This window comes from Amia ocellicauda, chromosome 21 (assembly GCF_036373705.1).
Source record: "Amia ocellicauda isolate fAmiCal2 chromosome 21, fAmiCal2.hap1, whole genome shotgun sequence".
NCBI classification, from domain to species: domain Eukaryota; kingdom Metazoa; phylum Chordata; class Actinopteri; order Amiiformes; family Amiidae; genus Amia; species Amia ocellicauda.
This window is the reverse complement of record NC_089870.1, coordinates 22803101-22818961: the sequence shown is the minus strand read 5'-3', so window position 1 is coordinate 22818961 and position 15861 is coordinate 22803101. Positions and strand designations below refer to the sequence as shown.

Sequence of the window (15861 nt, the reverse complement as noted above, 5' to 3'; positions counted from 1 at the left end):
TACGCAGAAATACAGAAATACACACACATACAAACACATACATTAATAAACAAACATGCCATTGAATAAATATGCGCACAAACCACACCTAACACTAACACACCTGTTCTGCATGTATAGCGGAGATGCTTGTAAGAGCTAAACGGTTTAACAAATATGATGTCCTTTTCTTCACTCAGGGAAATGTGACTGCTTTGATTATACAGCCACCACCCACCCTTTAGGTTTGAACAGTTCAGCAATGTATTTACTCACTTCTTACTATTACCCTAGGTTTACTGCAGTTGTGATGTAATATAACTCTAGATCTGATTATCCAGTTCCTGTATAAAATATGAGATATAATTCCCAGTGAAATGTAGATGAAACAATGCTGCTCTCTTGCACACTGGGTGCCGGGGATTTAATGGAGAAATCCCTCCTAATTGAGACATGAATGGAGCTCAATGATGGCAGCTGTGAAGGGAATGATCCACTGTATCAAAGATAATAACACATCTTTAATCACTTCTGTTCCGCTAATTCCTCGGATGCAAATCTGTATTGTGCGCTAATTGTTTCCTGTTTGGATATTCTGACTGTATCCGCTCATCCACTTTCTTTCACCCTCCCGAACTGTAACTATATATATATATATATATATATATATATATATATATATATATATATATATATATATATATATATAACACACTTCTATAAAGCGATGCTCTTCATTATTATGCAATAATGCCCAAAATGAAATCCCCAGATTCTGCTCTGTATGTGAGCAGGGGCTGATCCGGCTCCCTGCGATGCTGTGGGAAAAGTTAGTGTGCAATCGTCCCGCCTGCTCTGTGCCGTAGCAGCCCCCACACACCCTGCCGAGACGAGACACACGTCGTGACTGACTGGACACGCTGACCCCCCGAGTGACCCCGAGTGACCACCGCCTGGCACTGACCCCGGGCTACAGCGGCCACCGCGCAGCGCCGCCACACGGGCTCACATCCCCCTCGGCTCATTAGCAGGGGCAACAGGGAGGAGGCGGATCACATCTGAACATTTCACCAGATCTGCCGTCTAGTGGCTCCATCCTCGCCTCTCACTCTTCAAACCGCTGACCGCCTCTCAGCACCTCTCGCTCCGCCGCTCTCCTCGCCGTGTCGCTCCCAGGACGGGGAGGGGATTTAAAGTTCGCTCCGCGGCGCTGCTGGAGTTGGCAGCCGCGGCGCAGCAGGACCGCTCGCCCGGTGTGTGACCGCCGCCGGCAGCGCCGTGCCCCGGCAGTGCCATGAGCGCCCCCCCGCTGCTCCGCGCCCCCAGCCCGGGCCCCGGCGCCAGGCCCGTGTCGCTGCACATCCAGGTGGGTCTGAGCCGGGAGCCGGTGCAGCTGGACCCCGGGGAGCCCACCCTGGCGCAGCTGCGGGAGCGGGCGTGCAGCATCGTGGAGCACAAGGTAACTGTCCCCGCCTCGCCGTGTTGTGTGTGATGTGCTTAGCGGGGGAAAGGCTTCGCACGCCGGGCAGGAAAGTTGTGCGTAAACTTTTTTTCCGTCCGCGCTGAAGGGAAGATGTGCGGATCAGTGTCCAGACAGAGTGAGACAGCAGCAGCTCTTGGGTTGTGGTCGGCTTGTGTCTGAACTGGGCAGTAAGGGACAGCACAGCGCTGTGCATTATTAGGCCAGATGTTTAAAGCACAGCTGCTCATTTCAGAGGAGGAAAGATGTATCCGCTGCATCTTTACATGCATGTTGAGCACGAATGAGCCGATCATGGGTGACATTTCTATGTACAGAACTCGGGGGTTGTACAAAATGACACCATGCCAGAGCAGGTGTCAAAACATCATAAATACTTATTAGACAATGTGCTGTGAGTGACAGTAACAGTGGACCAGATCAAAGGGTCGTTAGAGCGATTAAAGACTTCACTTTGACACGATACCAAGTCATACCGGCCCGTCCGGAGCACAACTATACAGAAGACGCGATGAAGTTTTGACTATATATGGACAGTATGCGTTTGCATCTCTCTCCTCTATTTTATTACATTTCACAATCATTCTTTCCCTGATAGAGACGATAATAACAAGGACAAAGTGTTTCTACACTATTATTGTTTTAATATTTCTGTCTGTCTGTATATCTGTATATACAGTGCCTATAGGAAATCTACACCCCCTTGAACTTTAATTTTTTCATTTTTACATTTTGTCGTGTCAGTTTCATGTATTTAAAATCTTATCTGCACACCATACTCCACACTGTTAAGAGAGAAAAGTTTATATATATATATTTAAAACATTCTAAACTGAAATATCATAAGTCTGCACCCCCCCTCCCCGAGCTCATATTTGGTGAACGCATTTGGCAGCAGTTACAGCTGTGAGTCTGTTGGGATCGGACAACTCTGCACACCTAGATTTGGCCATATTTGACCAATCTGTTCAAGCTCTGTCAAGCTTCCTTGTGGAGCGATGATGGACAGCAATCTTCAAGTCACGCCACAAAGTTTTGATTGGAATTAGGTCAGGGCTGACTCGGCCACTCAAGGACATTTTTTGTTTCTTAGCCACTCCAGTGTATTTTTGGCCAAGTGCTTTGGGTTATTGTCCTGCTGAAAGGTGAATTTCCATCCCAGTTTTAGCTTTCTTGCGGAGGGCAGCAGGTTTTCCTCAAGGGACAGAGGGTTGGCCTGATCTTGGCATGGTCTTGGTGGTGCCACACACCTTCCACTTCTTAATAATAGTCTTGACCAGCTCCAAGGGATATTCAAGGCCTTTGATATTTTTATACCCATCCCCTGATCTGTGCCTTTCAACAGCTTTGTGCCGGTTTCTTTTGGAAGCCCCTTGGTGCTCATGGACAAGTCTTTGCTTTGAAATACAATACACAGTAGAGGGAAAACTATTTAAATGCATGAATGCATTTTAATTCCAGGCTGTAAGTCAACAAAAGGTGTGTGTGCAGATAGGTATAAAAAGGATACATAAATTGAGCTAAGAATATGAGGTAAGAATCCAAGCTAATATTTCTGTCATACGGTTTATGTTGGGAGGCTTCAGGTGTCTGTCTTTCCTTCGCCACGCCATAATCATTTCAGTTCAGAATGGGAAGTGACACACATTGAACTCTGACAGCACAGGGTTAATTACACTACCCCTGGCAACAACAGCATGACAGACTGATCCCTAAACGCACAAAGAATCTGTAATTGCTCTCGTGAACTTTGAATACATAGTTGTCTTATTGTTTGTGGAACAGATTTCTCAAAGGTTATGAAGATAGTTGTTAGAATTAAAGGCCCTGATGTGTCTGGAGGTTTTCTGTCAGGAAAAACAAACTTAGATAAATATATCCTTTTAAGAGAGAGAGAATGCGTTCCTGGCTTCTTGGACTCATGAAATGCTGTCCCTGTATTTCGCACAAATGCTTTCCATTGTGTCACAGCATCCCAGTAATGAAGATAAAAGTTTTAAGAGTCAGTGGAAAACGTGGGCCCTTAATCCACTTCCATCTTTAAGTATCACAAATCACCACGAGCTGACTCTCCATGAGAGCTGATTGTTGATCCTATGTGATGCATAATTAGGTATACTGTAAAATCTATAATTCATCAGCCAAAGAATCACACTTTGCCTTATAAATAAACATGATGCTGCAGCTCTGCATTCAAACTTTCCGGGACACACAAAATGCACCCAGGGGACGGACCACACTTCTCCATTAAACACACTGATCAGTGTCGCGCATTAGAACTTCCTCAGGTGATTGTGTGCGTGTTTCTCAACTAAACTATCATTATATGTATCTATCTATATCATCACCATCAGCCCATATCTATCTACGGCTGGATGAAATATGTTTCCACTGGCTTTGATCTACACAGCTTCTCTTTTCCTCGTCACGCCTGCAGAGTGTGATTTCATCTTCCCATCTTTTATGTAGTCTTCTAGGTCTTTTATCATCTCCATAACTTCCTTGGTCCATCTCTGATCTGTTCTTCTCACAGTGTGTCCGACCCATCGCCATTTGAACATTTTCACTCCTTCAATGATGTCATATATCCTGGTTCGTTCTCAGATTCATTCATTTTTCTCCCTGTTCTTGTTATTCCAAGCAGACATCTTCCCATGCTCCTTCGTGTTGCCCGCAGTTTCTGTGTAATTTTTTGCGTTTGGTGACCAGGTTTCAGAGCCATAAGTGAGCTCTGGTCGTACGCATCGATCAAATACTTGTGGGTAGGTTTCCTTTCAGCAACTGCTTCTTCCACATGCCCTCCATCCCATTTTCACTCTTTTTTTGATTTCTTCCATAATATCTCCGTCTGCGCTGATTAGAGTGCAAGGTCGACACAACCTTAACTTCTTTGAGAATCCGTCGATCTACTTCAATTTTCTGAGACTGAACAAAGCTGTTCAATATGACTTTTGTTTTTCTCAGGTTCATTTTAAATCCAGATTATATAATAAAAGAAAATGTATTACTTTCTGCCTTCATTTTAGGATAGAAGACATCTCCCACTGGATATCTGAGCTTTTGACGAATAACCCTGACCACACTTAAATCCATCCAGACTGTAACTGCGTGTCTTTCGTTTACGTGGCAGTTAGTAAATCAGACCCATCGACAGACGACAATGGGGACAGAGCAGAAAACACACAATCTCGGCATGTCTGAAAGGATGCATTAATATCAATTATTGATAAGAAAGGCAACCTGTCATTATATTTAATGGAATATATCTTTCAGTGCAGGTTTTGTGTGTCTTTTAAACAGACCGCAGTATCGAATGTAACCCAGATCTCATGACATAAGATCGATGACTGATTTTGTTTCGGAGTGGGGCGGGGGGGCGCAGCAGGCAGGGGGAACGATGCGATGTTTTAATCGAGCTGAGCACAGAGCAGGGGGCGTGGTTGGCTCGTCTCTACCTTTTATACTCGGTGCACAGTGACACTTGACTGACACACAAGAGATCCCAGCGCTGAGCTTGCAGATCTATAGGGAGAAGAGCATCATTGGTGCTGAGCTTGCACATCTGTTTGGAGAAGTGCATCATGGGTCCTATTCTGATGTCACTCTCTTCCTGAGGTTCCTGATTATTATTATTATTATTATTATTATTATTATTATTATTATTATTATTATTATTATTATCTTTATTTCTTGGCAGACGCCCTTATCCAGGGCGACTTACAACATAAGTGCAAATTAACCCTAGAACCCAGTGTGACGTAGATAACCTTTAAACCTTTTATAGTCACCCAATTCACCAGGTGTTTGCACATGACAATTGCGCATTAACACTGAATACACACACTTTTTCATTTTTAAAGCAATGTTTAATCCTAGCTAATGCTTCGGAGACTTCTCGTTAAGCCCAACTTTAAAGATACTGTTGATGAAGACACAATACATCTCTACGGCACGGGGAACACTGGGATAGAATACAAAACACGGCAAACAAACACACGGGCGAGACATAGTCTATACTGTGTGGACAAGCCGGATTCACGAGAGGCAGATACCCTCTGATGCCAGGTGTTCAGTTGTATTAAAAGGATATCTGTCACCCGAATTACAGACAAGAAGGTACAGCAATGGAGGGGTAGGGAAAGGGAGCTCCTCGATTTGGGAAAAGCCGTTCCAGGTCACAGTAGGATCCTGCTCGGCCTGCGATCACCAGGGCAGCCGTGCAAACTGCAGCCCCCAACGGGTGCGACACACTGCAGCATTAATTAAACATCAGGGTGTGAATCTATATCAACACGTCATCGTGGCATTATGACTTTTTATTGACTCGGTAAGAGAGTTCACTGGGGTCAAGAAGAGCTGAAGGGATTTAGATAATTAAAACACAAGCTTAGAGACGACACTCGATCTGCACGAACCGGGTTAATGAACCTCATGTCTTTATCCTTTGCTGATATTAACGGGCAATTCAAGAAAATAAATGAACATCAAAATTTTCTGTCCCTCAAAAATATTCCCCGCCTGACATCTGATTTTGAGGACGTGCTTTTCAGGAAACGCTTGCTGTTACTTGACAGGTATTCACAGTGAAACGACAAGGCTGAGTAATTAAAACCTAAGATAATGTGTCAACTGCAGTAACTGGGGTGAGTCTCTGAGACACGGCCGGTGATCTGGCCTCTCGCCGATAGACTGGACCCTGCCAGGCCGGTTGTGAATGAGTTGTGTTGTAATTGTGATCAGTTGCCGAACACGCGCCACTGAAAACTACATCTCTCCTCTTTGTGTTTTGCTCTGAATAAAAAAAACCAGAAACAACTCCCCTGAAAGTAAAGCAGCAACACTTGGAGATCTTCTGGATGTCAGTTGTATGTTTATGCAACTTGTAAGGTGAGAAGATGCACTTAATTAAAAAAAACAAAGGAATGAAAACGCAGCCATTTTGGCACCTTGTAGACAGTTTTCATAAAAAAGCTCCCTGATGTGTATCCTTACCAAGCAGTAAACACTTTAAATAGGAAAACGTGTGAACGCCTGTCTGAGCGATGTGCCACACTAGGCAAACAGGACTCTCGGCGGCAGGCTGCTCGGAGACTGGAGCTCTTTTCTCCTCTCTTCTTTCTGTGTGCCATCGGCTATAGTGGTTAATGTATGAATGCCGATTGCTATTGACAGACGAGGACTTAAATACCGTTTTTTGCCAGAGAAACATCAGACGAATCGCAGTTGTGTGCCATTCATCCAGAGTGATTTCAGAAACATAGCACAATGCACAGCAACCAGCTGTCAAAACGAGGAAATGTTCAGCCTCCCTCCGAGAGCTGCTGTGGGCCGGAGCAGCAGATAAACGGGATATAATCCACTTACGTGACAGTTTGCCTGGTTTATGCACTGAAAACAAGTGGGTTATAAGAGTCTGATGATGTAGCTTCCCCGTATGCTCCGTGTATTGTGTGTACAGTGTGATGAGGTCCAACAGGGACAGTCTTGGTATATCACAGGGCTCTTGAATGCATGTTTTTAATGTAACGGTACTGGTTGTAACAATGATGGCTTGGAATATCTGTTTCAACGTGTTGGGAAACTGGGACAAGCCACCGAATCCATTGAACCTATTAATCTGTTGTCTACATTATCGACCGGTCCTACAGTCACAAAGCAGGCAGCAACTCATAACAATGGCTTCTGACAGTCTTCGCATCAGCCTTCAATTATGAGTCCAGTGTGGACGGCCAGTGGCTCGAGTCATTGTTCATTGTGTCATCTGAGCTGAAGTCATGGTTCGTTGTGACAGTGGCACCAGCCCAGATGTTTGAGGTTGCAGATAATTACCTCTGCATGGCTTGTTTTGGCTGCAGGTGCCATAAAATAGGTGCCACGTTCAGTCGGTGGCCAACACACAAAGCACAACCATAAGCCTGACCTCATTTTTAATTTGTATTAATGGTATAATGTTTTGCTTGGGTTGGCGACTAGAAGAGGTTTGATTGATGATACAGGATACAGTTTGTTCATCGTTAAGTTCTGAACATAGATCAATGTGGAGGAGGAAGAAAACTGGCAAATATAATTTAAAAAATGAAATGAATGCCAAGTGCTTTAGGGATCCATGTGTGGAAACATTTTGCTCTCTGGACCTCATTACTGAGTGGATTTTTCTCAGCTTCTTTGCTCATTGGGTGTCCTGAGTGAAGTGTCTCGACAAGCAACAACCAGTTGTGCGTCTCTTTTGCAGATGTGCACTGGGTTGTTTTACCTCCGTGATCGCTGTTTAATCAGGTCTTCTGAACAGCGTTAACGATTTATCTCCAGTGCTGGAGATCTAGGGATATTGCCCAAGTTTACTAAACTGCTGGATTACTTCAGCTAATTATGTGGGCTAAGTCACGTGCTGTGAAGAGAAAGCGAGGGATGGACGGTCCTGGAACAGGGCAGTATAGCGTGTTTGGAAAGGGTTCTGCTTTAACGACGACAGGGCAGGCATGAACGCGCATAAATATCTGCAAATCCCAACATGAGAGACTCGCCATGAATGTCCTTTTTGTTTTGACGGCTCGCAGAGCATTGAATGGCTCCATAGCAACCGGCACATCGAGATGCACTTGAAGGGGAAAAGAGTGCTGTGGGGGGGTCTGGAAAATGCTTTCATCACGTGGAAAAAATGTACAATTGCCTTTCAATTACTGAAGAAAGAGGCTTTTGAAAAATAAGTCACCCACTCTGGCCTGGCTGCAGTCTTTCCCAGGAAAGAAAGACAAAGAAAAAAGGATGATGTTATAATATTTCAACAGACGTTCATGGGGAACAAAAGTGAAGTTGTCTTTCCCGTGTGCTGACTGTCCCCATGTGGATGTCCAGATCTGTGACGCTCGGGGGATGAGCACAGTGTTGGTAGGAGGACGGTGGGCTCATGGCTCCGGCAGAGATCTCCCCATTAACAGCTGATGTTCAGAGGCCTCTGTGAAGCATCTCTCTGCGGAGACCCGGGGCAAGCTGAGGCGCCGGGTCAGTAAACGCACGGCGCTGTCTACATCTGTGCTGAACACGTAACCGCACCAATCAGTGTGCTGAACATCGGTCAGGCCTTGGGACCAAAGTACCAATCAGTGTCATTTTTAGATCTATACGTTATCTGCACCAAGTACATTTGAGACCAAGATAACAGTTGCTAGGGAAAATTAAGGACTAGGCTAAGGGAAGAACAAACAAGTGGTAAACCAACGAGACTACAGAGAAAAGAGGACGTGCAATTCCTGTTAGATTTGTATAATTCATCCAATAAGAAACTCTCTGTTCAGCTGAGAAGCTTTCTGTCTATCCCTCACTATTTCCGTGATTGCCAATCTCATTGAATGGAAAAATGACAATTCAAACATTTCAAATCGCTTACTCAGCGGTATTAAAACTTACAACAACAACACAAACAACCCTCAGCTGTGGTTTAGTGTTTCTGCACCACACATGCCGATGTGCTTGATTGCGACACGTCCTTATAAGGGAATGTATGAGGAGAGCAAGTGTTAGAGTGAGACTCATAAAATAGTGGAGATTATGTTTGCTAATTTATATCAAAAGCTAAGCCTTTAATTAACTTGTTCAGTGAATGATCTACATTTGATTTTAGCCTCTACTCCATCACAGAGTCCGCTCTTTGACCAGTCCTATGGTGGTGGGTGAGATTTATTCATCAGGAGGTTAATGTAGTGGTTCAGAAACTAGTCCAGAGGTGAGGAGGTCTTTCTTACAGACATGTAGGGGAACAAAAACAAAGATAGCCATGCTACACTGAAATATATAACACTGGCATAAACACAGATATGTGTAGATTGATATTTATATCTCAATGTTTTCCCTGTATTATCATTAAAATGATTATTTGTTTCAGACAATTGTCAGCATGGCTTTGAACTGTAGCTGCAACTCAGCCAATGAGATACAGCAGCCCGTGTCACAGAGCTATTGTATGGCAGAGCTATTCACACCAGACACCGAGGCGGTTTAGCAGAGTGCAAACAGCCGTTACATCACAGCGCTCCTTGCCATTGTCAGAAGTCATCGGTGCGGTGTTTTATCGGGTTTAATTGGAAGTCAAGTTCTCACCTTTTCCATTACCACGGTTGCACGTGTCCTTGTTAATCAATCCGCTGCTCAGTCCCCAAGGCAGGTGCCAACTTCCTCACTCAGTCCGGCCCGCGCCTCGCCACCGCCTGGCTGCACCAGGATCATCTGCACAGTCCACAGCGGGTGAGACGTCACCTGGCCGGGCTTGTGCCATGGAAACGCATCGCAGGGGAACTCGCCAACCCCCTCGAATACAGAGCAGAAGGCAGGTGGCACTGTTGGCACGTCCCACGCAAAAGGCCTTGCTCATAACACCCACACATGTAGTTGCCCCTTCAAAAATGGGGTTTGCTGGTGCAGATTGACCTCCCACTGGCCAGCATTGTTTGCCATCTTTTGAAGGGTTCTGGTGACTCGGCCTAAATCTAAACTGGTGCCATCCAGCCCTTGTACTTTTGCTGTATCAGCCACTGGCTCGTTCATTTCTAAAGAATAAGTGGAATCAATAAGTACTCAATGCATTATTACAGAAATGAATAGCTTTTAACCCCGGAGAGATTCAACCGATTCTCCAAAACGGAAGATAATCTTTAGATGCAATTAAAAGCTAATCTTCCCTTAAACTTCGAGCTCAGTTTCGCTGCACCAGTTATTCTCCTGCTCAGTTCTGAAGTGCAGTAAAGTGCAGTAGAAATATGAACGTGTTGCAGCCGAACGCTGCTCTTCAGTGTAGAGGGTGAATGGTTCCTCTAGTTGCCTGGCAACAGATCATGATTGCCTCTGAAGAAGTTGTTTCGCAGCGTGTGCGTTGTGCCGAAGAGCGCGGCGTGTGCGTTGTGCCAAAGAGCGCGGCGTGTGCGTTGTGCCGAAGAGCGCGGCGATCGCGTTGTGCCGAAGAGCGCGGTGTTTATGTTGTGCTAAATACAATGTTAGACAGTTATTCCTCAGATGTTTGAAACACAGGCGTTGGGAAGACGTTGGGAAAACCAGCGAGAAGATGGCAAAGTACAGGAAACTCTGTCCCTTCAATGCCCTGCGCTCTGTGCTGCTGCGGTTAGTTCTGCTTTTGACAGAGGCCTGCGAAGCCAGGAGGCACGCCTGACTCCAGCAACATGGTTAGACAGTGGTGATGCAGCGCCAGTCTGCTCGGTGAATAACCACCATTAACTCCATTATGCTAAGCAGGCCCTTTTGTTTTCCCACAAAGGGAGACGATCTGAGCGGGATGAGTCACCGCCACGTCCTTCGCTGTTTAGCAAGTCAATAGAGGTTCATATTAATCTTGAGGGCCTCTCCGAGTGCCACCTTCAGCATAATAAAGCATCTAAACATGGCTCTCTGGTCCGCAACGTGAGGAGAATCGGACTGTCAGAGCAGCACCAGGCCGGCTGTAGAGCAAACGGCTCATTGGCGTGGATTTCATTACTTTTCCGACGTTCCGATGATTCCAGTACTCCATTTATTAGGGGATTCTGCAAAACTGTGGAGCAGAAACTGAAATGATTTTCAGAGGAACCAGTGCGCTACCATGATGCACAAAGCCAACATGCTCTAGTTTCAGACCAGTGAGCTGAAACCCAACTGCACAATTAGCTTGATCTTCGCTAAGCAACAACGAGGGCCCTTCACTGTGCATGCCACTGGGAGGGACAGGCGCCGTGTCTGAGGCGGACGGAGGCCACTGACATAGCAGAGAGAGGGTACAGCCAGGGTCAATGTCATGTGACCAAAAACTGTGTGGGTCACGAGGCCAAAAGATGGGATGAAAAGTGCCCAGGCGATGAACACGCGGATATCGGGTGAATTTCTCTCACAGTGTTGTGTGTGTTTGTTGACCCTGGACTTTTCTATCCATTCATGATGTTAGAAACTCAATTCACAGTGTTTTTATGTATAAAGTCAGTCCTTCAAGAATAGTTCATCTCACATCCCCAATGGCCCGGCCTCTTCCTGATAAAGACCACTGTACTCCGTGTTCTGGAAATAAACAGCCGGCTGTGTCTGGCCTCAGGGCTGCTAATTATAAGCGGGGGATGATCATGGGGTTTGGGGACATCTCGATAAATGGAACATGTTACATAGATGTGACATTCGCTAATAAGAACAAGAACAGTGTCATGTCACACCTGCAGAGGACTCTCAAACTGCATGTTGCCAAGCCTTTATATTGCACGTCTTCTCTTTATTAGTTTGCGTTAGTGAAGTTATTGTAAAATGCACATGCATCCGCTGTGGCAGAATCGGGGACGTCACATCATAATCACAGGTCTATCTGATCGCCCACCGTCAGTGCGGTGGCATGTGTCGTTTAATTGGCAATCATGGAGCTCAGAGCGTCTGGAGGGAGCTCTGCAATCAGACGTATAACAGCCATTTCAAAAAGTGCGTTACCAATGAAAACATTTAAGTCATTAGAAAACAAATTGAGGAATTCATCAGTTATGTTGCTGGTTTGTTGCCTGCCATGTGCACACATGTGACACAGAGCTGTCAAAACATCATTTTCTCAGCATTACGTTTGACTCTGTAAAGATTTGTGTCTCAGTAACAACATTTTTGAAGTAAACATGTTTATTCATAGGGAAAAAAGCCGCGCCGTCCCTATTTACATAAACAGGCTAAAAATACTTACAACTAAACAGCACTTATTAGTGTTCGCCATGTGCTCTGCCAAACCGAGCTGCTCTATGCCTCGGTACGTTGCTCATCAAATTAGCAAGATGAAGGCATCACAACATGATTTTATTAAAGGTTAAGATTTAAAATTGGAGGGAGATTAGAACAACAACAACTACTTGTGGTTTAGAGAGGAAACAACAGATGGGTTCATTGACATCCTCTCAGAAACACCGACGCGGGGCAGGGGGGTAATTACCAGAGTTCTCTCATTTGGGAACCGCAGGACAGGGTAGTTAGTGGCAGTGCGTTCCCCCCCCCCTTCCCTTGTTAACTATGTCACTCGCACACTGTCCTCGTTACAGATGACCGTGCCGTACTGCTGCTGACAGCACAGTGCGCATCGACTTGCTGTTACATCATCGATTAAAAAGACAAACAAAAAAGAGCCCCTTTTTGCAATCAATAATCGTGCCTGGAGGGAAAACTCTTAACATAAAAAACTGCAAAACACTCAGATTGTGAACACGGATTCACATGTAACACAAACGCAGTGGCCTCTTTCTAACGCACAGAAACAGCAGCTCTATCGGGTCATAGAGTATAACCCGCCTTCACCGCAACAGGCTCCTCCCTATTTTGGTTACATCAGTTTCCTTTCGGCGACACCGGGTCACTTCCCATCTCCAACAACGGCCAGGACGCGAACAACAGGCACGTTCAACGAGAACAATTTCCCTGAAACTTGTTCTTTAAAAGCGTCTCTTTTAAATCACTCTTAGAAACAGGAGGCCTTTATCCCAGTCTATTATATCCCACAATCAACAAAGAAAAAGAAAAAAGAAAAGCTCGTTCAATCTCTTAATTACTCAGAGCGATTCCATAAGTAAACATTGAATGTTACGGTAATTGATTTCTATAAATAACCCCCTGTTTGTTTCAGTGTTAATGCAGTTTGCTTAAAGGTTATCTAGTTTGATTTACATGAGGGAAGAGCTGCTTGAAAATGCAATTATCTCCACTTTGGGAATGTGCTGATGCCGCGAAGGAAAAAGTAAAATGTTTTCCAATTAACGTCTCTGTAAATTGTGTTTACTGGCAGCGTCTCTCTTCTCGGAAGTCCACGGGCTCCGCGAGGGAAGATCACACGAGCTTGACCAAGAAACGGTTACTGCCGCAAAGTGCAAAACACGCAGGATAAATACATTCAGAGCAAATGATCCGCTAGGCCTGTTAAAAAGCACAGATGACAAAGTGCCGTGATCCCATAACTTGTTAGCACCTAAAAAACATGCGACTGTGACAAACCCGGTTGCTGGAGCTCAGTTGCCCCCAAGGAAAGAGAAATGTCTGCTCCTTGCTTCCCTGATTCAGACATCAGTGAGGCACTGCGCTACAGCTACGGGTAGAGAGAGGACCAGTTCGAGGGAATCTGTGGTGTGAGGGTCTGTAAAAGTCTGCCAATTCACATGCATGAAAGCAAAAAGAGGTTGCCTGTAAAAGCAATCTCTCCTATAATGTGTTTTTATTATTTCCGTGGTGCCGATGAAGATGCATGAACAGGAAGAGAAAGAAACAAACAAATCAATCAACGAACAAAACACCTAGGCTGTCAGTGTTTACCCTCCATTTTTTAAGACCCCATTTGTTGAACAAGCATGAGTAAACTAACATTTATAATGGGTTGGACATGTAACAGTGTGACCTCCCGCTCTCGTGCATTAGTTAAAAGGCTTGATTGGGCAGCATGAATGATTGAGGTTCACGGGTCAGATTAAATTACAGGGCCATTGTACCCATTATACTGCGCATTTCGTTTTTATTATATAAGTGCCAGCCTGTGTGGTTCTGTAATACAGATCATGAGAAAAGCATTTTTTCACAATCAGCCATTTAATTTGCCCTCTTCTGAGTTGGGTGTGTGATTCTAATGAACGCTGCTCGTTGCAGAAAGCCCACGAAGACCAAGGTGATTCTGTCGGCGCAGATCACTAGGAAAGTGACTCGTGAACGCAAGACGTGTGTGCAAATGGCATGGCAGGCATTGTAAAATACTCACTAATAATGTGTGAACGGATGCAATTACTCTGATTGTGGTGAGAATGAGGAGACCTAATGGTCACTGTCTCTTTAGCTTAGCAGTCTAATTCTACGGGTGAGAATTTGCCGTGGAGTCTGAAACTTGGGAAAGAGGAGCACCCGGGGACACACATGGAAATTGGGCTTCAAGGCATTCAAGACAGAAAACAGGAGACACTTCTTCACACAGAGAGGCGTCACAATCTGAACAAACTCCCCAGCGATGTGGCTGAAGAGACAATTTGGGAACATTCAAAAACAGACTGGATAGGATCCTTGATCACTTAGTTATTAATGGACACCAAACGAGCACGATGCGGCGAATGGGCTCCTCTCGACTGGACACGGTCTTAAGTTCTTATGTTCTTATGACTCATCCAAGTCGAGTCAACAGGCTAGACTTTAAGAATTTACTTAACGTACAAAAATATAATGATACATAATCTTTATGTATTCTCCATAATCGGAGTTGATGCTAAAATATATTCCACACAATTTTATATACACATAAAATATTAAATTTAGTTTTTATTTATGTGGTATACCAAAACAAAAAGAGCAGTGTCCACAAGTTACATACAAATATACACCGATTCTTCACCCTTCTCCGCTGAAAGTCCTGTGTATTTATGCTTGTGTTTTAAGAGGATGGGCAACTGTGGAGCCCCATATTTAGTTTATTTATTTATTTTAATTGCATAAGTGGAACTTAAGTGGCTACAGTAGTTCTTACAACCTGGGAACTAATTTTAAGCGCTAACAACTAAAAACACAATCATAAGCGGTGTCTGGCGGTCACTGTTTTCGGCCGCGCTCTGACCACACTCCGATTCTCTGTGCATTGGCTCCGCTTTTCTTTCTTTATTTATTTATTTTCTTGGAATTCAATGCATCGAATCCCCAAGGCAAAAATATTTAGAGAGCCTGGTAAAAATACACATCACTGAAGTCAACACAGCATCTTGACGGCTCCCACTCTTTTGCCATTTCCTCGTTTGCGACGCGCTCTCACCACACACTCCTGCCCAGCCGGTGCGGAGCCGAGCACCAGATACCCAAGCCGCATGAGCGCCTGTTCCCCGTGGAGCAGACTGCCTTGCTAATGCTAAATCTGCGTCACAAATATTGTGCCGTGTGTGTGCGCCGTGCTAGCGTGTCATCATAAAAAAAGTTTGAGATATTCTTCTCCTTCTTCTCTTCCTCTCAGTAATCAAATGTTCTACTCTCTCAGATTCCCACCGGAAGGTTTTTCTGCAACCTTAGATATTCTAGATATAAATCTAATTCAACTGTTGTGCCAAAGAACTGGTTTTGTTATGTTTTGAAACCTGGTTTGCAAGGGTACACAACATTTTAACGACAACCACAACATTTCAGGAGACGTGCTTCTCATCTGATGACACACGTTGGACAGAGGTGAAGGACAGCCATGACTGCATCACACAAACGCTCACATGTGATGGGGTGGGAATACAAACTCAATCTTCCGAGGATAACCGGGGTGAAGCTTATTACACGAAACTGACATTAATTACTCGTGCGCTTTGTGTTTTTAAATAGCATCCTGACAATTACCAGCTAATAAAATAAAACTTAAAAACTCCCCAGTAAAGTCAAATTAGGTAGGTGGAAATTAGAGAAATGGGTCT

At 44.7% G+C, this 15861-nt stretch overlaps 1 protein-coding gene across 1 annotated transcript in view; it reads left to right on the top strand.

Moving 5' to 3' along the window:
- Positions 1 to 820: 820 nt before the first annotated feature.
- Positions 821 to 15861, top strand: part of prkd1 (protein kinase D1) — a 55571-nt gene continuing 40530 nt past the window's right edge. The window contains exon 1 of the mRNA XM_066694538.1: positions 821 to 1438. Within this exon, the coding sequence (XP_066550635.1) occupies positions 1274 to 1438 (165 nt within the window). The 5' untranslated portion in view covers positions 821 to 1273. The remainder of the gene's footprint in view (positions 1439 to 15861) is intronic.